This window comes from Mustela nigripes, chromosome 13 (assembly GCF_022355385.1).
Source record: "Mustela nigripes isolate SB6536 chromosome 13, MUSNIG.SB6536, whole genome shotgun sequence".
Lineage (NCBI taxonomy): Eukaryota > Metazoa > Chordata > Mammalia > Carnivora > Mustelidae > Mustela > Mustela nigripes.
The window spans coordinates 87,026,109-87,049,562 of NC_081569.1; the positions used below are offsets into that span (position 1 = coordinate 87,026,109).

The window sequence follows — 23,454 nt, forward strand, 5'->3', positions numbered from 1 at the left end:
TTATAATACCAACCATGTACCAGTATCTACAGGAGCAAGCCATGGGAAGTCAGGGAAGATTTCACTGGGAAAGCATCCTTAAGAATAAGTATGCAGAGGGGCTCCTGGGTGTTGGTTAAGGGTGTTAAGGGTGTGCCTTCGGCTCAAGTACTAATTCTGGAATCAAGGGATCAAGCCCAGCATCTTTCTCTCCTTCTGCCCCTCCCCCAACTACCCCCACCACTTAGTGTAATGTCTTCCAGATTCATCTATATCATTGAAAATGGTAGGACTTCCTTCTTTTTTAAGCTGAATAATGTTCAATTTTATACATATATTACACACACACACAACAAATTATTATTCATCCTTTGAAAAGAAGGAAATTGCAACAATATTGCTTGTATACTTGAAATTTGCTAAGAGGATAGATCTCCATTTAAATCTTTCACCACACACACAAATACAAAATGGTAACTACATAGAGATGATGGGTAAGTTCTTTAGCTGGACTGTGGTGAGTTTTTTACAATGTGTACATATATCAAAACATGAAGTTGTACCCCTTAAACATATACAATTTTTATATATCAGATATACCTCAATAAAGTTGTTAAAAAATAAAGAATACATGTGAATTTTCTAGCTGCAGTGAGATACCTCCAGGCACAGGCTGTCTGTCTCCTCTTCCTCCCACAACCAATCTCCAGGTAGTCCTACCACTTCCACTACCCTCCTCCAAGCATCACGGGTCTTGCCTTGATGACCACAAGTCCTTCCCATGTGTCCTTCTGTTGATTACATCCAGCCTTACCACACTTCAGACTTTTCTGCTCTGATCATACCTTGCCCTTCTGGATCGGACCCCCGTCTATCTCACCAGTTTTATCTACTGTATTTTCCCAGGGTATTAATTGGGAGCAGAAATTACCCAAATGAAATGAGCCCCTACAGTCTTGCTAGAAAATTTATTATTAGAGTTTCTTGCAGGTCCCAACATTCTCTTTGCTACACAAGTCTGACATAGTACCAGGGCCCCGGAATAGGCTGTTGTACTCTCATTGGGCCTGACAACACTGATGGCAGTGATAGTGGGGGAAATAGACTCTATTTCCATTAAAAATAGCAAAATCAGAGCACCTGGGTGGTTCAGTTGGTTAAGTGTCTGCTGGCTCAGGTCATAATCCCAGGGTGCTGGGATCAAGTTCCACATTGGGCTCCCTGCTCAGCGGGGAGTCTGCTTCCCCCTCTGCCCCTTCCCACCACCCCAACCCCCCACCACAGCTCCTGCATGCACGTGTGCATACTCGCTCACTTTCTCTCTCTCCCTTTTACATTGTAAAAAACTCCCTTTATTTTCGTGTGCACGAAAATAAAATCTTAAAAAGAGAAAAAAAAAGGAAATTAGGAGCTTCGGAATTGAGAGAGTGGAAAGTAGGAGATGGGTCGTAGTAAAAGAGGGAAATTTAGGACATGAGTGTGAAGCCTTGGCTCTCAGCCCAGCACCAAAGTGCTTGGTGGAAGGTATAAGTATTAGAGATCCAAGTAAGTATAAATCCCCAGTCCAAAAAGGTTTGAGTGTTTGTTCCTGCCTGGAGTTCTATTCTACAGGTGATTACAGTAAAGTAGGTAGTGGTGTGGAGAAGGCCTGAGAGAACAATGCTTCAGTCCTGCTCAGGTGTACCAGGTTTCAGGCAGGGAGCTGGAAAGAGGTTTCAAACCATTTAATGAAAGGTGCAGAAGGTGCTTGAAAATCAGCACCTGAGCAAGAGGTCATCTCCGCTTAGAGCGTCAATGGCCTGCAGGCAGTGGCCAGTGCGGACTGGCTGGCTTTGGGAAGGCCAGGAGGACCAGTGTGAGCAGGTGTGGGAACCTGATCTGCAAGGGGTCACAGCCGGACTTTCCCGGAGCATCACCAAGAGAAACAGCCCGGAAGTGACAGGAGCGACGCCCAGTGAGGAAAAGGCAGAGGGCCAAAAAACAGATGGGACTGCCTTCCAGCCAGGAAGTCAGCGGCGACCAAATGACCATTTGTAAACTTGCCCCTGTACACCGAGGGCAAGGAGAGACTGAAAAAAGAGGCAAGAGAACTTACTTAACGAAGCTCGTCTCTAGCGGCCACAAGCCAAGGAGATCTCTGGACCCACTCGCCAGAATCTTAAGTTTCTACAACCACCTTAACTGGGTTCAGTTAACACCAATCAAGGCTGTGTTACAGAAACCGGCCCAGAAGAGAGAATGGCGGGAGAAATCCACATTACAAGGACAAGGAGGATGAGGAGCCTTTAATTGTCTGGGGTTAGGTCACAGGTCAACTGGAAGTCACATCCTCCCAATAACTTCTACCAACATCCTTCCCTGATCTCTGGACCTCTACAAAGCTCCACAGGAATTTTAACCACCCTCAGGGAACCAAACAAAAAAGGAGCTTGGATTCTGGAGCAACCTCTCTGGACGTACATCTTTAGTCTACCTCTCAGCAGCAATGTGATTGTGAGTAAGTTGGTTAACCACTCTGTGCCTTAGTCTCCCCTTTGACAAACTGGGGATTATAATAGTGTGTGTCTTAGAGGTTATCCTTAGCACAAAGAACACTGCCTGGGGGACACCTGAGGGGCTCAGTCCCTTAGACACCGGACTTCTGCCCAGGTCAAGATCTCCAAGTTCTGGGAAGAGCCCCACAGGGCTCTGCACTCAGTGGGGAGTCTGCTGTTCCCTCTTCTTCCTCTCCCTGGCTCATGCACACTCATGCACACTCATACATGCTCATTCACACTCCCACAGTCTCTCTCTCTCTCAAATTTTCTTTTAAGGAAAGAAAAAAAAGAAGGAGAAGAACACTGCCTCGCACTTACTAAATGCCCTGCAAGTGTTGGCTGTCATCATTGTCATGGGAGGCCTGGCTCTGCATGTTACAAGCCCTCGGTCATTTATTCCCCACACAACACTATATGAGATAGGTACCTTGATTTTAGAAGGATGTGAAACAAAAGTTGTCAAGAGACGGGGCACCTGGGTGGCTCAGTTGTTGAGTACCGACTCTTGATTTCGGCTCAGGTCCTGATCTCAGGATCGTGAGATGGAGTCTAGCATTAGGCCCTGAGCTCAGTGTGGAGTCTGCTTAAGATTCTCTCTTCCTCTTCCTCTGCCCCCCTCCCAATGCATTCTCTCCTTAAAATAAACAAATCTTTAAAAGAAAAAAAAATGTGATCCTATCTAGAGATGCCAGGATGATACGTGACCTCAAAATCCAAACCCAGCCTCTCTTATTGTATCACAATTGCTGCTTTTAAGAGAATTGATTTACAGAACAAATTAAAAAAAAAGTGATGTCTTTATAATTTTCTTCTGAGAACTCCAATTTTGAAAGCTTGTCATGCATGATGTGGAATTAAAGTCATACTCTCCAATTTTGTACCCTTTCAACAAACTATGTTTTTCTTTTAGGGTCCAATTATTTCAGACAGTAATAGGTATTAGGTTTCAAAAAACAAATACCAAAGCATGGGTGTTGATAGAAAAAAAAAGGTCACATTAAAAATTAGAAAAGTTCAGAATTGAAGTTGGAAGAGAAAGATACTGAAAACAGGATTTGAGTTTCCAGTTATGTAGTAGCTACTGCCCCCCTGAGGTGAAAAAGTGTTAGGGCCTTCAAGCTGTAGTCCTCTTGATTGAAATTTATTTTATCCTTAGCATTTCCTAACCTGTTTCTCTGAAATGCTCTCTTTGCTATTTTTATTATATTATTATTTATTTCTTCCTTTAGTGATTCTCTTTTTTGTTCACTGGAAGCTTAACATAAAAACTCAGAGTGAATTAAAATGTTCACTCGATTCAAGAGCTAGTTCAGCAATTTCATGAATAAGTCGAAAATGAAAATAATAGAGAAATGTAATGACACATTCCTCAACAGAAAAAAAAAGCACAGAATAAGTTTTTTTCATGTCTAGAGGTTTTTTTTTTTCAGTGTTCCAATATTCAATGTTTATGAACCACACCCAGTGCTCCATGCAATACATGTGCACTCCTTTTGTCTCTTGACAAGTTTTTTTTTAAGATTTTATTTATTTATTTTAGATAAAGATAAAGAGCAGGAGCAGGGGGAGAAGCAGAAGAGACAGAATCTCTGAAGCAGACTCCTAGCTGATGGCAGAGCCCAAATGGGAACTCGATCTCATGATTTAGAAGGATTGTTTCAAATCCTTCTAAAATTTAATAGTAAAGAATTAGCTAGAAATATACAAGTTTATTAATTTTATAAAATTGCAGGATTCAGAAATAAATGACAAATCTACTCTACTATATGAGTCATTGAACACATAGCAAATCTTTCATTGATAGGATAAATGACTAAATACGCCTTCCTCCCTGCAGATATCTGACTGGCAGGTTAGTTCTATTTCTAACTTTCTAGAATCATCAGCAACTGGTATTTTTAGCACAAAGCACTGCTCTATAAATCATTTCTATCTCTTGTCTCTGAGCACTTATGTAACCTACAAACTATTGCTATTTTTTAGCTACAACTGCCAAGAAACACTGATGCTACACAAGGTGTCATAGAGTTGTGAGAAGGAGTGTCCATTTTTAGTCCTGACTCCAGGGAGGAAGGGACTCTTGTCACCAAATACACTTCCCAGGGTTCCAGCCCACAAGGAATCCCCACCCAGCAGGATAGACCCAGCACGCAGAAAAGAACATAACCGCACAACATTCTACAGAAAGCTGCTGCGTTGTGTCACCACCATTCTCATTAATAAGAAAACAGGCTGATGGCTTTGTGCCGTGTTTTAGAGGCCAGTGTAGTTTTTCGTAAGAAATGGTTGGTGAAGATTCAGCTCTTAAGGTTTACTCTGAGCAGTTTATAAGCAATTCCTGTAAGTAGGAATAAAGGTTCTACAGTCAGAACTTATATATCACGAAACAGACTGTGGAGGAAGAGTTGAGTGGGTGGGACCCAGGAGAAAATCTGGGCAAAGAATGTGTCAGAAAATAGAACTATTTCCAACACATGCTGATGAAGAACTATCTGTGAGAGAAGAACCAGAGACTGACCATGGGATTCTCTGTGCATATACCGCTCACGCCCTTCTTATGGATAAGTATGCGGTGAGTGGCTTGGACTAAGATGTCAAGATAACATAGACAGCAGGTTCCAAAGGGAGCTGTAAGGCCATCAGGCAGAAATATAAATGAGGTGATACATATTTCCCACCTAGCATAGGACTTGGTCACTAGTAAGTGGGGCTATGTCTATGACCTAGAGTGATCTTTGAGTCTATTTGGTGAGAGTCACCCCAAAATGATCAGTCTCCAACAGGGGGCTGAGGGGTGGGAAACTACATATGTTGAACAACTTTAAAGGGACAGAGACAAAATACAGTAGCTTTCATACTTATGGCTCACAATCCTACTCATTCAACGCACTAGTTACAAAGATGTGGAGTGAATCATATGTAACTCCCAATACTCATTGATATTAAGGCTTCTGTTGTCAGAAAGCTGTAAGTTAGGAATCCTGCTGGATAGTGTTAGACACCTAAACCAGGTGCCTGGACAGATAAAACACTGCATCTTCTGGGACTGTGTCCAATGTGCCACACTCTTGCTTCGTCTGATGAGTTTCAGGAATACTGAATCCCTATTCTTTGCAGTATCCGCTCCAAAAGGTAAATCATTATGGCTACCGTGATCTTTGTTTCATCAGTAATTTAATTCTTCTCAAATAGTGGTGATTTGTTGTAAGGGCACATTTGGCAACCAGCGTGAAGGGATTCCAGAAACAGCCATTCCACAGGATTCAAGGCAATCTAGGAACAATTTCCCAGCCAGTTCAATGAATCTTCGCACTAATGTTCCACTGTCAATGTGCCTCTTCCACTTCTTGTTTCTTCTCTATCATTTTTTCTCTCATTACAGAATGGCTGCTGTTCTCTGGAGTTTTCTAATCAGCTTTTAGAGGAGGAGAGTATAATTGGTCTAGTTAGTTACCGTTATCCTTACAGAGGGAAGTTTTTCACGCCAACTCACTTCATAGCTCACCAGCCAGTCTGTGGTTTAGGTGCCTTTAGAAAATTTGATCCCATCTCTTTGCTTAGGAAAGAGACTGGGGCTGGCTGCTTAGCCCAACAGAAGGCTGCCACCGGGAAGGCATCCTGAATGTAGCGGGTGCGATGATTGACGTGTCTCCAGCACTACGGTAAGGATTTGATTTTCTTCCTCTGTAGTGGTAACTTTAGGTTTTCCTTATAAAAATGGGTTTTAACATCTATGACAGAAACAGAGCTTTATAGACACATATAATAACTACATCATTATAAACACATTTTGTGATTATGTCCTTAATAAATAAAAGTATTCTATGGACATGTTTAAATGTATCTGACAATCACGGCCTCATCATCTCCTTAATCATAAGAAATCCCCACATCCTTCCACAGAGCTGTTATTTTATGGAAGGTCCTGAGAAGTGGAGACTTCTTTTTTCAATCCAGTTCGTTTAAGTAATTTTTACACTTCCTCAACTGGATTGAGTGAATTAGGTACACTCATATTCTTAAGTGCATTAGGTACACTCAGATTCTTAAGTTTTACAGACAGCTAACAATAGTGACTCAGAACTACAAGGTGCAGATGGAGAAGCAGATGTAGCTGTCACCAGTAGAAGCTGAGTAAGCACAGTGAGCGCCGTGAATGTTCCAGCCACAGGACCGGCAATAATGAAACATCAGCTCCCTGAAACCTTGCTGGACTTTAGACTCCAAATAGAAGCTAATCATTAGAGTCATTTACAACAAGCCATGTCAAAAGCGTGTATGACACTCAATAAGTAAATATAATTGAAAAGACTCACTATAAATATATAAGCAGATGAGAAGATACAACACACATGAATCAGTAGCCTGTTGGACTAAAGTCTGCTCAGGCTGTCAAAATTTATTTTTCTAATTCTAGGAAGAACCTAATCCATAATAGTTCTCTAAGCAACTAATAAACATATCTAATTAAGAGCATTTCATAACAGGCCTTGGCAGTCTATTTCATGGTCATAAAAAAAAATGGGATGTATCTTCTTAAAATAATTAAAGGCAGGGCATCTGGGTGGCTCAGTTGGTTAAGCGGCTGTCTTCAGCTCAGGTCATGATCCCAGGGTCCTGGCATATTGCCCCACTTCGGGCTCCCTGCTCAGTGGAGAGCCTGCTTCCTCCTCTCTCTCTCTGCCTACCTCTCTGTGTACTTGTGCTATCAAATAAATTAATAAGTAAACCTTTTTTAAAAATAATAATAATAATTAAAGGCAGTTGTTCATTAAGCCATTTCATAGTATATTAGTCAGGATCTTATTTTTTTCAAAACCCCTCTTAAAATACAGAACCTAATTCTGGGTATTATCAAAACCCAGGATTCAATGAAAACATTCTCTTTGATCATATGATATTGTACTACTATTAATATTTCAGTAACCTGATAGCCTTTTTAATAGAAATACTTCCTTGCTGAAAAAGATATATTTGATAAATCAGTTGGCTTAATGTTCTCATTAAAAATAGAATTTTAGAATTAAACACTGCAAGAGACCATACATGATGGCATAATCCACACTCAGCTGAGGAAGACTGTCTGATGTGCTCCCTATATACCTTGTTAGCACTTAGTAAATAATTAATAAAAGCGACTTCATCTAATCTCCTAGCTTCAGCTATCAATTCTAAGCTTATGGTTCCCAGACCTGTTTCCTGATTCCAGAATGCACATTTCCAACCGACTGTTGGGTTTCTTTGTATGGAAGTACCAACACATGGTGAAAATGTTGCTTTCTATTTAAATTGTGGTCCATAAAGCAGCGCTGGTAACCTGGGGAACTTGCTAGAAATGCAAAATCTTGGACCCCATCTCAGACCCACTTCAAAATCTCCATTCAATGACCATCTGTAGGTGATTCCTATGTGTGTTCAAGTTTGAGAAGTACTGCTCAGGGATTCATCTCTGTTGAATTTTACTTCTTCACAAATGTTTTCAAACATGCAAGCTATTTGACCTATCAGCATCTCACAGGGATTTTATGGAGATTAATTTTTAAACCTTTGCAGATTAAGTTATTTTTACACTTCCTCAAAGGCAGGAACTATCTGCTCTAATGCACTCAATAAAGTGAAATGTGATCCTTCACTTCTGGAGGGTCTTTAATCAGTAGACTTATCACTTCAAAATGACATCCTGACTGTAACTCAAAAATAATCTCCAGATTTGTTTCTCTTAGAAAAATCTCTAACCCTTAGAAAAATTGTTGATTTTATGGATCTCCCTACTTTGCCAAAACAAATAGTGCAGTCCCCAGAACAGGTTAAGCATCTACATAAGGATCATTCTGCGGCTGCTTCACTCTGGTGAGGCAGCTGAGCGAGATCTTCACACAGATCAGAGGAACAGCATATTCCCCAGCAGAGCAAGCCACATTTCCTATAGGAAACAGATTCACGCCACTTGTCTCTGCAATGCACACTTCTTTACCTAAATACTCTGGCTACTGCAGTTGGAAAATACACAGTGCTCTGTTAGAAAGTGAGTGCACGATGTCCTGCTTAGAAGTGTTTTTCTACATTGGCAAACACCTCCTGCATTATGGGCTGCCTGCTTTCTTTTAATGACAGTATCAGAGAGTGCCAGATGGCTTTGTAGGTCAATGATTATCATCCCTCAGAATGTGTTGTGTAAAACAGATTTAAAAGTTCTCCATCAAATTCTGATCAGGGCTTATTTTGGTATGTGGCATGTTATTCCTTCCCAATTCACTAACATTATCTTTTCTCTAAAAGGGTTAAGTCATCTGTAGCATTCAGCAATTTACAGCTATCGTGTTTTACTTGTCATTGAAAGTGTTCTGTATACAGAGGTCAGATGATCAACCATCCAGAACAGTGACAGGGAATTCTTAAATTGAATGAAGAGATAGGGCTTGACTTCAATGGACTCTGAACTCCAAGATTCCACAATTTCTCTAGTTTGAAACTACTTCCACATTTCTGAGTAGTAAACACATGATTGTAACATCTAATCTTCCCTGAAATTCACTGGAGGAAAAATTTTAGATGGCTTGGTCATTAAACAACTAAACAATTACACTTCTTAATTGGCCTGAACAAAAATTTTTAAAGAATTATTAAGACTTCCATTTTTCTTTTAAAAATACCATTTTACTATTCAGAGGATGAGCAGATACTCAACTTCCTTCTCAGCTTTAAAAATGGGCTTAACACTTTAAAGCTTTTCTCTTTTGTTTTATGGAAAATCTCCATTGATTTTTGTTTTGTTTTCTCATTAAAAATCAGATATCATTATTTCCTTTCTTCTTCTTTTTTTAGATTTGTTCTTTATTTTCTTGAGTTGAATGCAAAGTTTATTTCCAATCCTTTTTCTCTGGTTGCATTTAAAATAACATATATCCCTCTAGTAACCTTTTTCCCATACCACAAGTTTTGATACATAGCATCTTTTTTAGTTCTAAATATTTTATAATCACTGAAATTTCTTATTTAATTCATGAGTAAATCAAACTTTATTGTTTAGTTTCCAAACACAGTGGTGTAACAAAGATAGTTTTATCCTTCTATGCCAGCAATTACAAATAATGTCAGTGACAAAATACTCCAAGCTGAAAAAAGGCTTTTATTGGCCTAAAATCTAAAATCTAAAATCTTGAAAGAAAAAAAAAAAATCTGTACATTTGCTATGGCTACTGCTGAGTTTTAACATGTTTGTAACCTTCCAATTAGCACATTTTTATTACTTATCCTTTAATAAACATTGTGTTCTGTATGGAACTTAATTCAGGGAACTTCCAGTTAGAGTCCAGTCCCAACATACATAGACACCCTTAAACCTGGAGGGTAAGTTAATAACACATTTTGAATCATTAGGTGGGGGTGGGGAGAGTTTATTTCTTCAATACCCATGGTAGTAAATATCCCACTGCTTAAACAATAGGTTCAAGTAAACCACACTAGCCTAGTAATCACAAAGATGAAGAAACAATTCTCTCAATCTAAACTTGGCAGTTTTTGTTTGTGGAGTTAAAATAGCAAAACGAAGTGTGAACTTTGAAGTGTAATTTTTCCAAGTGCACATTTGTAGTGCCTGCATGGAATCTTTTACTGAATTTGAATATCTTTACAAGCCAAATTTGTTTTTTTAACTGCTGGGTTTTTTGTTTTTTTTTAAACTAAAGGACCAACAAGAAAATAAACCATTAAATCATGACAAAATTTAGAGATTTCTCTTGGTATAAAGTTTTAGATGAGGTTAATCAAAACTCTAAGTAGTTGCAGTCGACACTAAGCTTTAGATCAGCACATAGAAACTGTAGAGAAGGCAATTAAATATGCAATAACAAAATGTAAGGAAATAGACATTTACACTGAAGAATCAAATTTCAAAGAACGCATGTAAAGGAACATAAGATGTTTGTCTTACATGGCCAGAAGAAATTAAAACAGCAATATTCAAATGTCTTGATCTATAACTGAACATTTTTTCAAAACCAATGGATCAAATAATGCCAATGTGCACCATCATTCAGTCATTTGCACTCATTTTTGCAAAAGAACTTTGAAGGGTTTTATCAAACATAATAGGAATTTATCTTGAATTGTCTAGCTTATATATTACAGTGGAAATCTTTCTACCAAGAAGCTTTTTGAAAGCCACTAGCATAAGTTTTGAAGAAAGTTTTAAGAATTTAGGAATTCATGAAATTTGTGAAAATAGTTTATGAATATATCAAACCTACCTTTGAGCATTTTCCTATTTGTGTATCTTTTGCTTCAAATGAAAAAAAAAAAGCTTTTGAAATGTATTCTTCACAATCAACTGTGAAAAAAGATTGACAAGTCTGACTATACTCAGTAAAGCGTGGATACATGACCAGATCAAATTTTATGAAGTCTTAAGACAAATTTACAGGTGGTTCAAAATACTACATATAATTTTGTTCATTATAGTAAAAGACCATTAAATATTCTCAATTTCCATAAAATACACTTAAAAAAGTATTAATCCAGGACGCCTGGGTGGCTCAGTTGGTTAAGCCGCTACCTTTGGCTCAGGTCATGATACCAGGATCCTGGGATCTAGTCCCGCCGGAAGCCTGCTTCTCTCTGCCTCTGCCTGCCTCTTTCTTTCTCTCTCTCTGACAAATAAATAAAATCTTTAAAAATAAATAAATAAAAAGTATTAATTTGGTTGTTTTTGGTTTTTCTTTGATTTTCTTTGACAGAGAGAGAGAAGTAGTGAAAGCAGGAACACAAGCAGGGGGAGTGGGAGAGGGAGAAGCAAGCTTCCCGCCAAGCAGAGAGCTCAATGTGGGGCTCAATCCCAGACCCTGGGACCATGACCTGAGCTGAAAGCAGATGTTTAATGACTGAGCCACTTAGGCACCCCTTATTTTTTCTTTTTTAGGTCTCTTATCTACCATGCTTTTCTTTTGTGCCTTTTTCACCATTTTTTGGGGGGGGGGGGATGAGATTGCATTTATCACTTCTTTTCCTCCACAGGTTTCAAAGTTATATATTCGGGTCTGAAAGTTTTATATCCTGGTTTGATCTTTGTTATCCTTAACTTTTAAAAATACATAGCTAGGAGGGTGCCTGGGTGGCTCAGTCATTAAGCATATGCCTTCAGCTCAGGTCATGATCCCAGGGTACCGGAATCGAGCCAATGTCCGGCTCCCTACTCTGTGGGAAGCTTGCTTCTCTCTCTCCCAGTCCCCCTGCTTGTGTTCCCTCTCTGGTTGTCTGTCAAATACATAAAATCTTTAAAAAAAAAATAGCGAGGGACACCTGGGTGGCTTAGTTGAGTGTCTGCCTTCTGCTCAGATCATGATCCCAGAGTCCTAAGATGAAGTCCCGCATTGGGCTCGCTGTCCAGTGGGGAGCCTCCTTTTCCCTCTGCTTGCCACTCTCCCTGCTTGTGCTCTCTCTGATAAAATCTTAAAAAATAAAAAAAAAAGATGTAATAATAAAAAGACAAAAATATATAGGTAATTCTATGTTAATTTAACAAAGCCTAAATTAACACTTCTTTCAAATGCTTAGACATTTTACAGTTTTTTGGGCTTCTTTAATGTTTCCTTAAAGGAAAAACTTCCCCAGTGTCACAATGTCAACCCAAATAATTGGGCTTTATGTCAGTATAATCCATAGATGGGGAAGAAAAAAATTCTGAATTTATTTAGTAATGTGACTTCATTATTCCATATCCAGTATTGCATACCAATTATTATATTCACCAGTATTAATATATTAAGCCTAGACCAAAGTTTGTTTCCCTATTAAAGAATGGAAGAATGAACATAAGGAAAATGTTTTAATTTCATAAGGTAAGCTATTAAAAAGCAAACAAGAGAAACATCTGAATTACCTGATAAAATGCTCAAGATGAATACAAATCAAACACATAAAAGTACAAAATGTATGCATATATATTGGAAAATGGAAAATGAAAATACAAATGCAAATATAGGGATTAGAAAGCAAGTAATCCTAATTTGTTGGTAATGTTTGAAAAGTAACTGAATAAGTGTTTTCATTTAAAATAAAATCAAGTGCAATAAGCCACACCATTTAATTTGTAACAGCCAGTGAAGCATGCATTTGCTTTTCCCACTGTATTAAATACCAAATGCCACACCTAAGACTAATGCTTAGGTAGAACTAGAGACCCCTCTCCAATACTATACCTTTTCAACTGTGTCCTTTGTGCTAATTTTCTAAGTGAGATCTAAGATACGACTGATTTGTAGTATTCAATGCTACCATACCAAAGTGTCTGGATTTCACTATGACGGCAAAGGGAATTACATAATCAGATCTGTATTTCAGTGAATTGAAGAGAGGGCTGGAGGAGACTGGGGAAAACACACTGGTTAGAAGGCTGTTGTACCAACCACATGCAATCTGATGAAGGTAGAAGAGCAGTAAAATGAAAAACAGCAAACAGAACAGGGAGATGTTAGAGAGGCAGAACTGGTAGAGTCTGGTCATTAAAGATGTAAAGAGTAAGAATTGAAAATGATTCAATGGGGACGCCTGGGTGGCTCAGTGGGTTGGGCCGCTGCCTTCGGCTCAGGTCATGGTCTCAGGGTCCTGGGATCGAGTCCCGCGTCGGGCTCTCTGCTCAGCAGGGAGCCTGCTTCCCTCTCTCTCTCTCTGCCTGCCTCTCCATCTACTTGTGATTTCTCTCTGTCAAATAAATAAAATCTTAAAAAAAAAAGAAAGAAAGAAAATGATTCAATGATTTCTGGCCCGGACAGAACAAAAAGCACATTCATTAAGTGCAGTCCATGGGTCAGGGAATGTAAGAGGGAAGTTTATCAAGTGGGGCACTCGATAGAGAAAATATCAGCTCGCTTTTGGAATCAGCCAATAAAAGAATAATTTTATCTTGTTATAACAAAATATAAAAGTGTACACAGATGACGTCTAAAGTTTTAGAAATAAGGCCACTAGGGGTAGCAGGTTCAACAGTGAATTCCAAAATAGTTGTGGACATACCAAAGCTTCTCAGTGCTGCTAACAATTTAGCAAATACTCTTTATCCACTCTAAATTTCATTAAAAGGGTTAAACATTTCTTTCTTCAACAATCTATTTAAATAGCTAGCAATTTAGTAATAGCTACATTATACACAAAGATCTCAGGTGCTTTCTTTCAAAGGGTAAGTTAAAAGGGCATGATGCTCTATTTGTTCCTCCTTATCCCTTAAATACAGAGGTACTTTAGCAGCTTCAGCTGTAATTGATTTGGAAGGAAAGCACAGTGTGGGGGTAAGTAGTGACTTATCACTCAAGAATAGCAATGTGTTCTTAAAGAGCGTAAATTAAGGGGCCACACAAATTAAACATGTATTACCATCACAGGGGCTTAATTCAATTCAAAATATGCTAACTCCAAAACACAATTTCCTTACAGCAAAATCAACTACTTTGGGGAAGATGAAAATGCTCTAAAATTGATTGTGGTGATGATCACATAACTCTGAGTATTCTAAAAACCACTGAGCTATACATTTTAATTGGGTGAACTATGTGGTATGTGAATTATATCTCAATAAAGCTGCCATTTAAAAAAAATTGAACACTTTGTAATCTATTCATAGCAGATTTTATAACTGCTCTAATTCCACATTAGGCTTCGCAGGCTTTACTAGACTTCGAAATCAGCAGGAAAACACAGAAAAAGTATATTTTATTGGTATTTAGACCTAGCATAGTTCAAATCAAATAAAATGGAACAAAGCAATTTATTTAATTGAATATAACATATAAACATTTTTTTAAGTTTCTGTTTTATCATATGATTGTGTTCATGCAAGTACAATCATCGAACTGTCCTTCTAAGCATTTATCATAGCACCACCTTTTATTTGCAGTACTTGATATAAATTTCATTGTCAAACATCTCGCTTTAGCAATGTAAACATTTGCTACAAGTAAACTTTAAAAGGTAAAAGTGAATGATACTAATGAATAAATCAAAATAAAACTGAGCATCACATGATATCATTCAACAAAATATTATATAATACTGTTTCAATGAGAACAACTTAATACATTTCACAAAATGGAAGCAAAAATAAGAAGTAATATGTAAACTCCCAAAATAGTGTTAAAATACTGTAGGATATAATGTAAAATTTACCTCAGAAAAACAAGGGGAAACAACATAACCATGCAGTAAAAATCAATTTTGGTTTAGTAGTGACAACAGTTATTTTACTGCAGACTTCCTAAAATGCATTATGACAAAATGGTTTATTTTCAATAACCCTTCTTAAAAAAATTATCGCATTTAATCATGTAAGTTGGGTACTTTATGGGAATTCCACATTTTTTGTCAATTATGGAACTGTTACCCCAGAAACTTTTCATCTTTTCATCTCTAAACTATTGTTCCAAATGACCAAAAACATTAAATTATCTTCATGAAAATTACCTTATATAAAGTCAAATAATTCCTAAACAAATCATCATAAAAATAAATCTGCCTTAACAGAATAAGTACAGAAAAAGTATATGCATAAGTGCTTGAAAATCACAGATATATTTCAATAAACAGGCAAAATGTTCGCATTTATCATTACTGTTGATGATTTTTTTACTTTCTGGTAAAACCAAGAAACAAGTTTTCAAAAAATCAGCAAGGACATTCAGTGCCACTTTGGATTTTTCTGCAATACACAAACGAGTTCTATCTCTGTAGTACAAGGCCAACTCTATTTTTACTCTTTAACATAATTAAGTTACAAAGATCTCAGATTTCTAAACCCAGTCATAATACTGTGGCAAGCAAAATAAATTTGTTCTTATTGCTCTTATATTCCAGCTTAATCTACAAATGTGAACATTTTTCCACATGTTGTCTTAAACCATAGAGTCTAAGAGATACCTCTGTTGGTTTCCACAGATAAAATGAAAAAGGAAAAAAAGGAAATTGAAATATTATTTCATCCTCTTAAGTGTCCTTAATATGTTTAGCACTTCAAGCAGCACTTGACACAGCAAGTTTCTTCAAGTGATCCATAAACACTTGTAAACTAACATCATCTGTAAGAATAGGTGCTCCAGACTCCTAGAGGAAAAGAAAGATACTTGCTATGATTAAAACGTCCCTTAAAATGTCTAAGCAAATGTTTGCAACAGACAAGGAATCCTTGTAAGCAGACTAATGCCTATGCTCCTGTTGTAAAAATAATCTGACTGGCCTTTGCCCCTGGTTCCTCCGAAAAAGTCTCTACATCCTTGGAATGTCCTAATAGTGTCTTATTTTTCCTTAGCCCCTCCGATCACACCGGAGTTCAGGCTTTAAGATGAGATGAATCAGGATGGGGCCAGTCACCAGAAAGATCAACATGTGATCAAAGGGCTGGGGATTTAAGACAGCCTGACCTTGAGGGAGGGAAAGTGAGGTCAAGGGAAGGAAAAGAAGAGGAAGGGAACCGGAGATTCAATCAATCAGGCTTGGTAGTAAAGGAACAAATTCTGGATACCAATGCTCAGTGGAGCTTCCTATCTAACAGATTTATCAATATGCTAGGAGGATAACACATTCTCATTCCATGGGGAAAAAACACAGAAGCTCTGTATCTGGAGCCCTCCTAGATCTCATTCTGTGCGATCTTTTTGCTGTCTTTATTTGCAATCTGTGTAATAAAACTGTGATCATAAATACAGTGCTTCTGTGAGTTGTTCTAGGGAGTTGTCAAACCTGAGATGGGGAGAGGGGTGGGGAGCACTAATAACCCCCAAACACACACACACACACACACACACACACACACACACACAATTTGTAGCTAGTTGGTCAGAAGTGCAGGGATACCACTTGTAGCTGGCATCTGAAGTTGGGGACAGGTTCGCTGTGTACCATGTCCATTAACCTGTGGAGCCTGCACTGCCCCAAGGGGTCACCACCAGATTTGCACTGCAGAATCGGAATAGCTATGTAACCAATTTAATCTTTATAGTAGTAAAGTGTTCATTTGTCTTGAACATATTGGAGCTTTATCACTACTAAGGAGTAAATACATGCCTTGGTGAGATTACTGCTGCCTGACTACTAAGTAAAATTGAAATTGCACATATTTTGGGGTGCCTGTGTGGCTCAGTCAATTGAGCATTTGACTCTTGAATTCTCTTGAACTCTCTGAGTGGTCTCCACTCAGGTCATGGTCTCTGAGTCTCGGCATTAATCCCCGTGTCCGGCTCTGTGCTCAGTGAGGAATCTGTTTAAGAAATTCTTTCTCCCTCTCCCCCGCCCCATTGTTTCTCCTCCTGTTCATATGCTCTCTCTCAAATAAATAAAATCTTTAAAAAAAAATAAAAACAAAGAAATTGCACATATTTTAACAGACATACCAGCTGGAAGGAAGTATATTTACAGTATTTTTTAAATAAATTATGCTGGGCACCTGGGTGGCTCAGTTGGTTAAGTGACTGCCTTCCGCTCAGGACATGATCCTGGAGTCCTGCATCGAGTTCCACATCAGTCTCCCTGCTCAGTAGGAAGTTTGCTTCTCTCTCTCTGGCCCTCCCCCTTCTCGTGCTTTCTCTCTCTCTCAAATAAATAAATAAAATCTTTAAAAAAATAAAATAAGGGAGAAGGGGGGTGGGGTTATGGACACTGGGGAGGGTATGTGCTTTGGTAAGTGCTGTGAAGTGTGTAAACCTGGCGATTCACAGACCTGTACCCCTGGGGATAAAAATATATGTTTATAAAAAATAAAAAATTTTTAAAAATAATTTAAAAAATAATAATAAATAAAATAAATTGTGCTTATCATTTTCATTCAAGTCATTTTAATTGATATCTGTAGGTTCTAAGTAATTAACAAGAGTTAAGGAAAATTCCTAACTTCTATTTTAATAAAAACTGTGTTGGTAGAATGACTTTGGTAATCCAAACCACTAATAGTGAAATCTACTGTAGCAAGAAAAACGTTTTCTGAAAGATATTCTATGTGAATTTTTAAATTTTTCACCTGATACTCAAGTTCTCATTTATAAGTAAATATAAAAAATCTAAAACAAGTAATTTTCAGAGATCAGCAACTAAATAACAAATAAGAGACTGGGATTTATATCTTTCAAAAATTCTAGTCTGGTATTGCCACAGACATGCCATAACCTCTCCTGAATAAAGGAAAATCAATTTTATTAAGTTTTTTCAAATTCAAAAAACTTGAAAAACTGGACAATGAAGGGAGACAATAGCACTGGGAATAAGAGTTTGGAGTTTGGAGACAGACTGCATCGGCTCAATTCTTTACTCAGCCACTTACTGCCTGTATGACTTTGAGGAAGAGAAGTTACATAACCTCCGTGTGTCTGAGTTTCCTCATTTGTAAAATAAGGATAACAAAAGGACCTATTTCATATGGATGTTATAATGATTAAATGAGTTCAACTGTGTAAAGAAACAGCACAATACCTGACATACACAGCAGGAATAAACATGTGTGAGCTATTATTACCTCTTCGAGAGATACATTATTTTATAACACTGAAATATTTTTCCTTATTATACATTCACAGTTAACACAGAGAAGCAAAGGCCTCAAAAATATGACCTCGACTAATAATAACCTGGTAGCTCTTCCTTTTTTTTCTTTTTGTAACTATTCCTGATTTTCTTTCAATTTACATGTTTTCCACCTCAATTCACCCAATATCAGATCTATTTCAACCAGTCAAGACAAAATACACATCAATTTTCTAATTTATATACTGTAGAGATCTTACTTGAAATTACAAATACTAATGCTCGACTCAACTTATCAAAAATTTACAGCTGATCTTAATTTTTCAACTGCACCTTTTTTCTTCTTAAAATATATCCATGATTAGGCAGTAAGATCCAAGCTTTCTATCACTAGGTGTATGAAGCGCGGCAGCAGTGGGGAAGCAGTGTTGCAGTGGTGCCCTCTTCAGGCCATCTATGGAAAAAACTTACCACTGGAACTTAACCACCAACTTAACTTACCACCAACTTACTTGATTTCTGACAAAAAGAAAACTCAAGTGCAAGATTGTGTAATTTTTAGTAAAATGCTTGGCTACCAAGTTAACTCCCTAAATTGCAATCATCGATTTAGCTTAATGATTAAAAATTCATATTCTCCAGTCAGATGGCCTATAGTCAAGTCCAGACTCTGCGCGGTTTATGTGATCTTCAATAAGTTATTGACGCTATTTAAGCCTAATTTCCTCTTCTGAAAAATGGAGTTAATAGTTACCACCCCATGAGAGTGTTTTAATGATTAAACAGAAGTGCATAAGAAGCTCAGCATGGGAACTAAAACAGTACGGATTCAGTTTATCAGTTATTATTATTATCTATAAAAATACTAACACTGGGGCGCCTAAGTGGCTCAGTTGTTAAGCATCTGCCTTCGGCTCAGGTCATGATCCCCGACTCCTGGGATCCAGCCCCACATCAGACTCCTTGCTCAGTGGGGAGTCTGCTTCTCCCTCTCCTACTCCCCCTGCTTGTGTTCCTTCTCTCACTGTCTCTGTCAAATCAATCAATAAATAAATATTAACATAATTTCTCTTACAAAAAGCATAGGCCAATAAAGACCTTAGGGCTCTCATTTATGCCTCTAAATGCCTCTACTTACAGGTCATAATAATAAAACTTCAAAGTTTAAAATAGGTTTTCTTTCCTATTTTAAAATATTTTTGGGGCACCCAGGTGGCTCAGTCAGTTAGGCAACCAACTCTTAATTTCACTTCAGGTCATGATCTCAGGGGGTTACGGGACTGAATCCTCTATCGGGCTCCACACTCATCGGGGAGCATGTTTGAGATCCTCTCCCCTTCTCTCTAAAATAAACAAATAAATCTTTAAAAATAAAGTATCTTGGAGCATCTGGGTGGCTCAGTTGTTAAGCGTCTGCCTTCGGCTCAGGTCAAGATCCCAGAGTCCTGGGATCGAACCCCACATCCAGCTCTCTGCTTGGCGGGAAGTCTGCTTCTCCCTCTCCCACTCTCCCTACTTGTGTTCCCTCTCTATGTCTCTCTCTGTCAAATAAATAAATAAATCTTTTTAAAAAATTATTAAAAATAAAATATCTTAAGACTTATTTTCCCCACTGATAACAAGGAAAACTATACCTAATATTTACTGAGTCTTACTGCACATATTATTAAACTCTGTAATAGACAAAGAAGAAAAGGCAAAGATAAGTAACTTCTAGTTTTCAACATCCAGCCCAGAATGATGCCTCTCTATGTTTACCAGCTCAACAAATTCTTTACAAACATACCAACTACATCTCCATGTTATAATTTTTTTTTAATAGGCCCCAAACCCAATATGGGGCTTGAACTCACAACCCGAGATCAAGAGTCACAAGCTTTACTGACTGAGCCAACCAGGCACCCCCATGTTATAATTTAAACCCAGAGAAGCAAGAACAAAGTTTTATTTCCATGAACTAAACCATGCTTTTTAATAATGTATAAATTCAGCCACAAAGATATATTTTATTTGGTCTGCATTAATGTGAGCTCACAACACTTTGTTAAAATAAATTATGTAAATGACAACAATCAGCTAGAGGGGAGGAACAGCTATCCCTTCTAGAAAAGAATTTCTGTATTTTTCCTACAAACCCTAGTCCACCCAAGCCCCCTGACCCCCAAGTATTGCCTCTTCACACTGAGAGTATGAGATTTTCTAAAAAGAATTTCACCCATTTGTTACTCCCCTGGCCTCTAAGGGCATTTGATAAGGAACCCCTGATAAATACTATTTTAAAGCAACCTTTAACTTCTCCTTCTTCATTATGACTAATCACCATTTCCATGAACTTTAGTAATTGGTCCTACTTTCCTATCTTCTTGCAATTTTCTTTTCTTAAGTAAGTTTCTCTTAAATTGTGAGATCCAGAACTAAATCCAATGCTCAGATGACTCAATCATAACGGAAAGGCTGATTCATGGTCCATTCTGTATTCCAAACTTCCACGTCATACTAGTATACTTGACTTTTCGTTTCATAGCAAGTGGAATGGCGAGGTTGATATGATAATGCGTATATGCATTACACAGGCATAATTTTTTTCTCTCACATGCTGTACCCCTTCCACACTTCCCAAGAATAAGCTCCTTTCCTTGCTATAAAAACCTTACCTTTCAGGAGTTTTAGATCATGGATTCAATTTTTTTATCTATATCATAAAGGCTCCTTAACTCTTAAATACCTCCACAAAGTTTCCATACTCTAATCTCTGTTCTCCTGCCCAAATCTACTATACTCAATACATGCTATGTTAAGGCACTGTGGAAAGTCAAAAATTAAAATGACACAGCCATCACTCCTAAGTGACATCAGAAATGGATGGGAAAAAAAGGAATGAAGGGGCAGGCACATTATACCAAATGAGTCATGTAATCATCGAAAAAGTTTCATGGATGGTGCCTGGGTGGCTCAGTCAATTAAACGTCTGCCTTTGGCTCATGTCATGATCCCAGGCTCCTGGAACTGAGCTCCACATCAGGAGCTCACCAGGGAGCAGGGTGTCTGCTTCTCCCTCTACCCCTCCCCACTGCTTGTGCTCTCTCTCTCTCGAATAAATATCTTTAAAAAAAAGAAAAAAGAAAAAGAAAAAGTTTCGTGGAGTCAACGAACTTTGAACTCAGCCTTAAAGGATGGCTACCATGTGGTGATACAGACGAGTCACAAAGATGGTAACATGCTTACTGTATTCAAAGTAGAATAAGAAATTCTAAAATTGTAGCTGAAAGTGAGAAAACTTCTTTGGATTATGCAATAAAGGACCCTCAAAAGCAGTATAAAGAGTCTGTAAGTAATTCCAAAGGGGACTATTAAAGATTAAAGATTCCTTTTTTTTTTTTTTTAAAGATTTTATTTATTTGGGGCGCCTGGGTGGCTCAGTGGTTTAAGCCTCTGCCTTCAGCTCAGGTCATGATCTCAGGGTCCTGGGATCGAGCCCCACATCGGGCTCTCTGCTCGGCGGGGAGCCTGCTTCCCCCTCTCTCTCTGCCTGCTTCTCTGCCTACTTATGATCTCTCTCTCTCTGTGTCAAATAAATAAAATCTTTTTTTTTTTTAAAGATTTTTATTTATTTATTTGATAGAGATCACAAGTAGGCAGAGAGGTAGGCAGAGAGAGAGGGGGAAGCAGGCTCCCCACTGAGCAGAGAGCCCGATGTGGGGCTCGATCCCAGGACCCTGAGATCATGACCTGAGCCAAAGGCAGAGGCTTAACCCACTGAGCCACCCAGGTGCCCCTCCTTTTTTTTTTTTAATTTTATGTTATTTATTTATTTAAGAGTCAGCATGCACATGAGCCGGGGGAGGGGCAGAGGGAGGGAGAGAATCTTCAGCAGACTGCGCTGAGCACAGAGCCCAACCCAGGGCTTGATCTCACGACTCTGAGATCATGACCTAAGCCGAAACTAATAGTTGGACATGAAACCGAGCCACCCAGGTGCCGCAAAGATTAAAGATTTCTACACAGTTCTCTTGACTTAGAACTGCTTCCAGACCACTGTGGCCACTGTCAAAATGGAAGAAATAGGGCTAAAAGCACTGACAGTCTATGTTAAAAGTAACAAGCGCTTGACCTCAGTTAGTGACAGAAAAAAGGAGATAATGGATAGGAGAAAGAGACCAAACCATTTGTGAATAATTAGGGATAGAAGGGAGAAAATAAAATGCAAATGACTAAAGTTAAAGTTCCAAATCTTGGGAACTGAGAAAGTAGTGGTGCCCTTTGTAAAAATATGAAAGTCATGCAGAAATAAGATGGTATAAAGGAGATAAATTCAAGTTGGAACATGTTGCTTATGAAATGTCTATAGGAAGCTCCAGTGATGTGTAACAGACAGTTACAGAAATTCCAGTCTACAGCTCAAGGTGAAGTCAAACCAAAGATGAAGATTTGTTAAGTTAGCCTCAGATGAAAGCTGAAGCCATAGGGGTGTATGTAATCACCCAGAAAAACAATGTATGCAAAGAAATCAGGGCAACGTTTTGAAGCACCTCTATTTAGAGGGAAGGGGCCTTAATCCTAATTACTACATCTTCTACCCAACCTGGACCTCACAGTCATTTAACATTGCTCTAAATTACTGCACTCCCTTTAATGTGTCCATCTTTCTTATCTCCAGCGCTAAATCACCCCCAAAATCTTCCACCTTTGATGCAATGCCTGAACTACAAAGCATGGTTAAACATAATGGAAGCAAACTCTAGAAATTGTTAGGAAATAAAATGGGCCCTCACTGCTATAAAAGCCTTTTATTCGCCTGCTGTTGCTTTCTATTTCTATTTCTAAATAGCTATTCCGTATAGCTGTTTTTAAATCTTTTCTATTTTCTAGTCCTTTAACCCCAGCATGTCTCACTCTTAGTGAATAATCCACTATAATCTAAAAGAAACAGGCAATTACCCAATATGAGCGTTCCGTCCCCAACATCTTTCTCTGTCATTACCCTTCCTACCATTTGGTTCTGCAGAAGGAAATGTCCTGCCTCCGTACCAATGCTTCACATTACTTGTGATCACACTGTCTGCTTTTGAAGATCTTAAACATCTATAAGCTGTTCTTTGGTCAGCACCTTACACTTGGACTACAAGTAAGTTCTGTGCCCTTATCCTAATAAGAATCATCTTTCTATCCTACCACCCGAACACACTAAATTGCAACCTCCTTACCACCTCCACTCCTTTACCCCCACTAATTCCTTATGATCTGCCTTGTACTCAACTACTACTTAAAACTGCTTACCAGGACCACAAATGACCACCTAGTCTTCAAACCCATCCACCTTTTTGGGACGCCTGGGCTCAGTTGCTTAAGCAGCTGCCTTCGGCTCAGGTCATGATCCCAATGTCCTGGGATAGAGTCCCACATCAGGCTCCCTGCTCCACAGGGAGCCTGCTTCTTCCTCTGA

General features: G+C 38.4%; 1 protein-coding gene across 1 annotated transcript in view; it reads right to left on the bottom strand.

Annotated features, from left to right (window-relative positions):
* Nucleotides 1–14,202: 14,202 nt before the first annotated feature.
* Nucleotides 14,203–23,454, bottom strand: part of SEC23A (SEC23 homolog A, COPII coat complex component) — a 61,769-nt gene continuing 52,517 nt past the window's right edge. Inside the window, exon 20 of the mRNA XM_059373111.1 lies at nt 14,203–15,602. Coding sequence (XP_059229094.1) covers nt 15,513–15,602 — 90 coding nt within the window. The 3' untranslated portion in view covers nt 14,203–15,512. The remainder of the gene's footprint in view (nt 15,603–23,454) is intronic.